The following is a 9,033-nucleotide window of genomic DNA, read 5'->3' as shown; positions in this document are numbered from 1 at the left end:
ACACAGTCTGACAGCTCACGAGCCCAGCTGATCTCTCCCTGGCCGCTCCTCCTCGTCTCACTATAAACACAGCGGAGGGAGACCATCATCAGTCCATAAACAACATCAGCTGTTCTTACCGGCCTCGCAGCGCCGCCCTGTTGAGCCTTCCGCTCCACTCCTCCCCTGCAGCTGCGCCCGGGGCCACGCCTCCGCCACACACCCCCACCGCCCGTTCGAGGCCGGGGAGCCGTCCGGCCGAGCCAACTCCCCCCCCCGCGAGCGAGAGAGGAAATCGGCCACTGCCATCTGCGCCCCCGGCCTATGGATCACCTTGAACTTAAAGGGCTGCAACGCCAGATACCACCGGGTGATCCGGGCGTTGGCATCCTTCATGCGGTGGAGCCACTGCAGCGGGGCGTGGTCCGAACAGAGGGTGAATGAGCGTCCCAGGAGGTAATAGCGCAGGGAGCCGACCGCCCACCGGATGGCCAGGCACTCCTTCTCCACGGTGCTGTACCGGCGCTCGCGCTCTGCTAGCTTCCGGCTGATGTATAGGACAGGGCGGTCGACCCCCCTCACCTGCTGGGACAAAACGGCTCCCAGCCCTCTGTCCGAGGCGTCAGTCTGCAGAACAAAAGGGAGGGAAAAGTTAGGAGTGTGAAGCAGCGGCTCCCCACAGAGAGCCTTTTTCACCTGCACAAACGCCGCCTGGCACGGCCCCGTCCACTGGACCAGATCCGGGGCACCCTTTCGAGTGAGATCGGTCAGGGGGCTGGTTAGCTGCGCAAACCCCGGCACAAAGCGACGATAGTAACCCGCCAACCCCAAGAACCGTCTCACCTCCTTTTTCGTCCTGGGGCGCGGGCAGGATGCGATAGCCGCCGTCTTCTCCACCTGTGGACGCACCTGCCCGCCCCCCAGGTGGTACCCCAGATACTGCACCTCCCTCCGTCCAACCGCGCACTTCTTCGGATTGGCCGTGAGCCCCGCCCCCCTCAGGGACTCCAGGACCGCGGCCACCCGCAGCACATGCTCCGCCCAGGTGTCGCTGTGGATGATCACGTCATCCAGGTAGGCGGCAGCATACGCTGCGTGCGGACGCAGTACCCGGTCCATGAGACGCTGGAAAGTGGCCGGGGCCCCGAACAGGCCAAACGGAAGCGTCACGAACTGGTACAAACCGTACGGAGTGGAGAAGGCCGTTTTCTCCCTGGCCTCGGCAGACAAGGGAATCTGCCAATAGCCCTTGGTTAAGTCCAGTGTCGTGAAAAAGCGGGCCGTGCCTAACCGGTCCAGGAGCTCGTCGACCCGAGGCATGGGGTAGGCATCAAAGCGTGACACTTCGTTCACCCTGCGATAGTCGACACAGAACCGTATAGACCCATCCTTCTTCGCCACCAGAACGATGGGGCTACACCAGGCGCTGTGCGACTCTTCTATTACTCCCATCCTCAGCATTTCCGCCAATTCCCTCTGCACGATTTTTCGCTTATGCTCCGGGAGCCTGTAGGGCCGTGAACGCACCGTCACGCCGGGCTGCGTCACGAAATGGTGCTCGATGAGGGACGTCCGGCCGGGCAGGGGGGAGAACACGTCCGCAAAACGCTGTTGCAACGCGACAACATCCGCTCTCTGGGCCTGTGTGAGATGGTCATCACAAGGGAGGGAGGTGGGAATGATAGAATTTGGCACCTCAGGCCCCAACTCATCTCTCTCCTTCACCAAGCTCACCAGAGAAGCGGTTTCAACCTCTCGCCACAGTTTGAGGAGATTGAGGTGATAAATCTGCGTGGCTCCTCCCCTGTCCGACCGAGCGACCTCATAGTCCACGTCCCCGACTCGCCGTGTGACCACAAAGGGTCCTTGCCACTTGGCGAGCAACTTCGAGCTGGAAGTAGGGAGTAACACAAGCACTTTATCTCCCGGTGAAAATTGCCTGAGCCTAGCCCCTCTGTCATACAGGCGTTGCTGACGCTGCTGAGCCTGGAGCAAATTCTCCCGTGACAACCTCCCCAAAGTGTGGAGTTTTGCTCTCAGGTCCAACACGTACTGAATCTCATTTTTGGCGGGGCTCGGACCGTCCTCCCAGCTTTCTTTAATCAGGTCGAGCACCCCACGTGGCCTCCTGCCGAACAGCAGTTCAAAGGGAGAAAATCCCGTGGAGGCCTGGGGCACCTCCCGCACTGCGAATAACAGAGGGTCTAGCCAGTGATCCCAATTGCGTTCATCCTCGTTAATGAACTTCCGAATCATGGACTTTAAAGTCTTATTCAGCCGCTCCACCAGCCCGTCAGTCTGAGGGTGGTAGACACTGGTCCGAATAGATTTAATGCCCAGTAATTCGTACAGTTCCCGCAGTGTACGAGACATAAACGACGTGCCCTGGTCAGTCAGTATCTCTTTCGGGATTCCGACTCGGGAGATGACCTGAAACAGTGCCTGCGCCACACTCTTTGCAGAGATGGTGCGCAGCGGAACTGCTTCCGGGTACCGCGTTGCGTAATCCACCAGGACTAACACAAAGCGGTAGCCGCGTGCACTCCGGTGAAACGGCCCGATGAGGTCCATGCCGATGCGCTCAAACGGGACCTCAATGAGGGGGAGAGGGCGCAGCGGCGCCTTCGGTATGGCCGGCTGGTTAACAAGTTGGCAGTCCGGGCAGGACGCGCACCAGCGGCGCACATCCGCTCGGATGCCCGGCCAATAAAATCGGGCCGTTATTCGCTCCAGAGTTTTCTCATAGCCCATATGCCCTGCCATGGGGTTATAGTGGGCCGCCTGGAAAAGCGTTTCCCGGCGGCCCTGCGGCACCAACAACTGGGTGTGTGTTTCCTCTGTCTGAGTGTCACGACTCACTCGATATAATCGGTCGTTTAATAAGACGAAACGCGGGTAGGTCTGCGCGGCCTCAGGGCGCACCACGTGACCATCAATAGCCATCACTTGGTCAAAGGCTGAGCGTAGGGTGCCGTCACGAGACTGCTCCAGTGGGAAATCACCCATGGGGGACACTTCCGGGGCCGGCGGGACGTCCCGTGAGGGACCCGCCGGCTCCTCCCCCCCGGAGTCAGTGTCGGACGACCCCGCGTCACCGCTGAACGCCGCGCACACGCTACACCCCGCTTCCGGTCGTGATCGCACCCCCGCGTACTGCCCCAGTAGCTGATGAAACCCCGGCCAATTGGTACCCAGAATCAGGGGGTGCGACAGGCGCGGGCTAACCGCCGCCGTTACTCTATGCGTTTTGCCCTTATACTTCAATAACAGCGGCACTATGGGATACTTGTGAACGTCACCATGCACACACCTCACCTCCACCCATTCTGCCTCCAGCAATGCCCCGGGGCGAACCAAGCTTTGGTGTACGAGGGTCTGCGTGCAGCCCGTGTCCACCAACGCCTGGCGTATACCCCCTCGAGTCCTTACCGGAATACTGTATGTCCCTCCTGGACCGGGGGAGGGTGCTGGGGCGCCAGCAACACGAAACACCTGCCCCACTTCCATAAGAGGACAATCCCTCCTCAGGTGCCCCGGCTGCCCGCACTTCCAACACTCCGGCCCCGGCGTCTGTGCTGCTCTCCGTGGCTCGGGGGCGGCTCCACTTGGCTCGGTTCCCCTGGACGGCACCAACGCCGCGAAAGGGTTAGTGGGGCTCAGCGCCGGCAGCCGTTCTGCCTGCCCTGGTGTCGGCACACGGCGCCTCGGGGCCGGCACTGGGGCCTGTTTGTTCGGCCTCCGTCCGGCGTCCCCGGGTTCCCCTGCTCCAGCGGCAAGGTGGTCCTCCGCCAGCGTCACCGCTACCTCCAAGCTTGCGGGCCGGTGGCACCGGACCCATCTCGCCGTCTCCGCTGGCAATCCCTCCGTGAACTGCTCCAGCACCACCTTGTCCACCAGCTTCGTCTCCCCCTCCGATGTCCCCGGTTGCAGCCAGCGTACCGCCGCGTCGCGCAGCTGCCGGGCCCAGGCGAATGGTCGGTCCGTTGTAGCCAGCCGACAGGCCCGGAACCGCCGGCGGTGGTCTTCGGCGGTGAGCCCCAGCCTGTCCACCACCGCCCGGCTCACGTCCGCGAAGCTGCTCCTCGACGCCGGAGGCAGACTCAGGGCCGCTGTTTGTGCCTCCCCGGACAGCAGGGGAAGCAGCCGCGGAGCCCACTCCTCCCGCGGCCATTACACAAAGGCGTCTGCTGTGCTGCTCACACCTTTGATTAAGTCTGGCAAGTGTCAGCTTCCTTTTTATAGATAGAAAAATATAGATATGTACTGATAAGTGATCAAAGTTATAATATTTCTGACTGTCTGAGGCAAAATTTCCCCGATTCAAATCGAAACAAATCGTGGATCGAATCGATTCTAGAAATCAGTGACGATACCCGGCCCTGGTTCGTACATCACCTTCTTCGGAGCTGGTGATTTAAAAGGTGTAACAGGGAGAGGCATGAGCTCATCCATTTCCTCTACAGCTAATGTGAGTGTCACCGCAGTAACTGCGTAGTTATGGCGGGTATCCATTAGCATGTACACCACCAACCTGTTCATGTGTCTAACTGTTTTCCCCAAACTCTGGTAATTGGTGATTCTGTTCTCAGACATGTGAAGCTAGAGACACCGGCAAGCATAGTCAAGTGTCTTCCAGGGGCCAGAGCAGGCGACACTGAGGGAAATTTAAAACTAGGGTAAACGTAAATACAGTAAAATCATAATTCACGTCGGCAGTAATGACACCCGGTTACAGGTCACTAAATCAAACTCGTTAAATCAACCTCAAGGTTTTAATCAGACAGTGATGATGTGATTACAGTTCTCAGGTTTAATTCAACAAACGTAACAAAAGTTTTGGATTAACTGTTTATAAATATGTGTCATTTTTGTACAGAATTACTCATTTTAGAAGTAAAAAACTGCACTTTAACTTTTTTGTTTGATGTCACATTTACTGTGGTGGTGTACAGAGGTAAAACTACAACAACTGTCATCGTCTAATTTTAATGGATCTGACTGCAGCATCTGAGTCTGAAATTGAATCCTTAGACCTGGATTATTGCAATTATTGTGTTGAATTGTACCTTTTCTTTCATACTGTGTGTGTATAACAGTGCGTGGAATGATCATTGTGCAGTCAGCTGGGTACAGATGTGGAGATAAAGCAATCTGCCCTCAGAGTGACACTCTGGACAACGTCAGGAACAGGTGAGCACTGTTGGAGAACAAACAAACAAAAACCTGTCAACATCTTTAATGAAACTATCAGGAATTAAAGGATTACCTGAAAGTAATTTGTTTCAGAATCAGAAATACTTTATTAATTCCAAAGGAAATTATGGGTTACAGCAGACAGCATGCTGGTTGGTGCATGCACACTCATATCTGTCTGATATGAGTGTGCATGCACCAACTGATCTGATTTGTCTCATCCTGACACCTCCCATACGAACGCGAAAGGTAACCTTCCATGTCCTTATGATATGTGCCGGATTGTGGCTTCCAATGGAATGACGCTCCCGGCGGTAACACACATTCCAGCCGTGTATTCCAGCCCTAACCATAACCACACTTTTAATCGTATTGAATAGTATTTTTTCAAAGCGATTAATGATTCTTAATGTCAATGCCTGACGTTCCCGTTGTGTCTGCTTCTAATTGATTCTCCGGTGCAGAATCACAAACCGTGAGCTCGTCTTTTTCCACGTTACCGTCTTAAAGAAATGTACATTTGTAGATTGATTCCAAACGGTTTCCGAATGCATAACATACAGACTGGTTGGGTGGCTTACGCTTTGGGATGAGAACGTGTTGGAAATGATCAGCTGAAAACCAGCTGTTTCCCCTACGGTGGCCCTGAGGGGCAAAACAGACTGCACCTTAAGAAAACATGAGCAGCAGAAAAACACAACGGAAATAGAAAATACAAACAAAACTGAAATAGAAAACAAAAACTGGATTGTTTCTGGGGGATATAATGACTTGAAGAACTAGATCCGGATGTGACAAGCTAATACTAAACAGCTGATAGCAAGCATCTATTATATGTGATTAAAATACACATTGAATCGATTTCCCTCACAACAGTAATGAACCATGTCTGTGAAGGTTCTCAGTCATCCAGGTCATCGTAGTCTAAGGAGCTTAGAAAGAAAAGCGTCTGGACTTCTTTAAGTTGCTTTTCAAGCAACTTAAAAAAGTACACATAGGTGTGCCGTGAGAGATCGTCAGGTGTGCCGTGGGAAATTATTTAATCTTCATTCATTGGTCCAAAAAAATACAATTTAATAATTATAATAATAAAAGTAATAAAATCATTGTTGGGCATCTGTGCTTTCAATGCAGTGACTGGTAGAGTCATTACTCTTTCATGTCAGTGGGTAGCGCAATATCACCTTGTTAAGTTAAGACATTAGCGTTAGTGATGCGCGCGGTACGTGGCAGCTGCAAGTCGTACAACAAAGATGGATAAATATTTGAAAAGAAAAACTGCGGCCTCCGAACTGGGCCCTGGACAAAATTCTAATCCAGAAGAGCCCTTTACGAGTGGTGGTCAAAAGAAATCAAAAACGGTGAGCTTTACTTTCACTGCACCGACTCTGTTATGTTTGGTGTGTGGAGAAAAGTTCTCAAACAGTGCCATGGTCCCAAGCAAGCTTAAACGCCATCTCCACACAAACGTCCCTCACTTCAAAACAAGAACACAGACTATTTTGTTCGCCTGCGTGAACACGCTGAGAAACAGGTAACGTTAATGAGAAAAAACACAAAGGTGTCTGAAAGAGCTCTCAAAGCTAACTACTTAGTGGCTGAACTTATAGCCAAATCCAACAAAACCACACACTGTAGCAGAGACATTAATACTACCTGCCTGCAAAGCCGTTGTGAATAAGATGCTGGGCCCTGGCACGGTTAAAGAAACAGCCAAAGTCCTGCTCTGGTTTTGGAGAAGATTGCTTCAGTGGGAAGTTTGCATTGCAACTTGATGCGTCTACAGACATTAGTGGACATTCCCAACTCTTGGCCAATGAGCGTTTTGTGGATGGAGACTCCATCAGAGAAAACTTTCTATTTTGCAAGGCACTGCCAGAAAAAACAACAGGAGAGGAAATTTTTCGGGTTACATCCAAATATCTTGAACAAGGGCGACTTAAGTGGGAAAACTGCACACGTGTCTGCAGTGACGGAGCAGCAGCCATGGTCGGGCGCACCAAAGGTTTCGTTAGCAGAGTGAAAGCGATACACCCCGATGATATTCTTACTCACTGTTTTCTGCACCATGAGGTGCTCGTTGCCAAGACTTTACCAGCAGACCTAGCTCCTGTGTTGGATGATGTCGTGCGCGTGGTGAACTTTGTCAAGACAAGACCTCTGAAAAGGCGCATATTTGCATCTCTGTGCGAGGAAATGGGAGTGGAGCATACAGCCTTATTGCTTCACACGGAGGTCCAATGGTCTGTGTATGAGCTGCGAGAAGAGCTAAAAGTGTTTTTGAGTGAGGGGAGGTACAATGATGCAAAGCTGTTTGCAAGTGATGAGTGGTGTCTAAGGCTGGCTTACATGGCAGATATATTTCTGCATTTGAATGAACTGAACACACGAATACAAGGCTGAGATGAAAACCTGCTCACAAGCACAGATAAAATAAATGGATTCCGTTCAAAGGTGCATCTCTGGCAACAACATCTGGAAAATGCCAACCTTGGCACGTTCCCACTTGCTCAGAAATGGCAAGGCGATATCAAAGCTGCCACACTGTGTGAAATAATAGGTAAACATTTGAAAACGCTTGAGGAGAAGTTGTAAATTTATTTCCCCTCAGTCTCCACTGAATGCCTTGACTGGGTAAGGGACAGGACATCGGAAAGGATATGACTTTGCAGGAGCAGGAGGAACTAACTGAACTGAGACAAGACTGTGGTTTAAAGCTGAGCTTTGCTGATCTATCGTTCCCCACTCTGGCAAACAGAGCCATTTTGACATTGCTCCCATTTTCAAAAACATATCTATGTGAGCAAAGCTTTTTGAGCATGGCTGCTATAAAAACTAGAAACAGAGAGAGTTTAAGAGCTGTTGAGGAAGAGCTTTGTGTATGCCTTTCTTCAATTCCTGCCAGAATATCATCTTTGTGTTCATCTAGACAGGCCCAGGTTTCACACTGAGTGAGTATAAACAAACTGAGAGACTAACTTGCCATTATATGTACTGTATTAGGCTACAATGTGTCATTTTGGAACATGTTTGGTTGGTGGTGTGCCACAGGATATTTGTAATCTATAAAATGTGCCGCGACTCAAAAAAGGTTGAAAAACACTGATCTAGCCCTCAATGCGCCGCCCAGTTTGCCTAGCAACAATGACATCATGCACTGGAAACATTTTAAACCGCATAGTTTGACAGAAATGAAGGCAAAAGTCTTGCTTTTATTTTATTTTTACTTTTGCTGTGTGGAGAGGCTAGAGATTAGCTAGTAACCAGTGAGCTAATATACTTCATGAGACCAATAACTACCAAAGTTTGGTAATATAATGTAAATATAATATGTCCAACATTACATTTATTGTATTAATAAATTAAATGTATTTAATTAGAAAATTACAACAGTGAAATGTAACTCTGTTTCAAATACTGAACTTCAGCAAACATTCAAGGTGCAACTATTTCATATCACTTTATATCTATTTTATCTCAAAGACGAATATGTGTGACACTGTATATAAGGATGCGTTATCTATGAAAGAGATATTGTTCTTTTAATATACAGTGGAACCCCAACTTACGAAATTAATTCGTTCCCGAGGGTCTTTCGTAAGTCGAAGCACCCATCGCGCGTTTTGAGTGAGGCGATGCTGAACGATAGGCTATAGGCTAATTGCTAACTAGAACAACAATATGTCATTCAAGGGGAACAGCGAAGCGCAATTAGGGTTTGTCACATGATTCGGAAGGCATTGCGGGCATTGTAGGCTCAGCCAATCAGAGCCAGCGGATTTCGTTACATGGGCATTTTGCAATATTTCCGTTCAGTGCCTTCGTAACTTAAATTTTTCGTTAAATGGGGTATTCGTAAGT

The 9,033-nt window shown here is 50.8% G+C and overlaps 1 protein-coding gene across 2 annotated transcripts in view; it reads left to right on the top strand.

The window, feature by feature from the left end:
- LOC102303884 (lactose-binding lectin l-2-like) overlaps positions 1-9,033 on the top strand; it is a 33,467-nt gene that overhangs the window by 9,970 nt on the left and 14,464 nt on the right. Inside the window, exon 3 of one of the 2 annotated variants that reach the window (XM_042225084.1) lies at positions 5,076-5,169. In XM_042225084.1, the coding sequence (XP_042081018.1) occupies positions 5,084-5,169 (86 nt within the window). In that variant the 5' untranslated portion in view covers positions 5,076-5,083. Of the gene's footprint in view, positions 1-4,659; positions 5,170-9,033 lie in introns of those variants that run through there. The other variant, XM_042225085.1, reaches the window with a different exon arrangement.

Source organism: Haplochromis burtoni, unplaced genomic scaffold (assembly GCF_018398535.1).
Source record: "Haplochromis burtoni strain Fernald_Lab_line unplaced genomic scaffold, NCSU_Asbu1 Contig_159, whole genome shotgun sequence".
Classification (NCBI taxonomy): domain Eukaryota; kingdom Metazoa; phylum Chordata; class Actinopteri; order Cichliformes; family Cichlidae; genus Haplochromis; species Haplochromis burtoni.
This window is presented reverse-complemented; position numbering and strand designations above follow the sequence as displayed.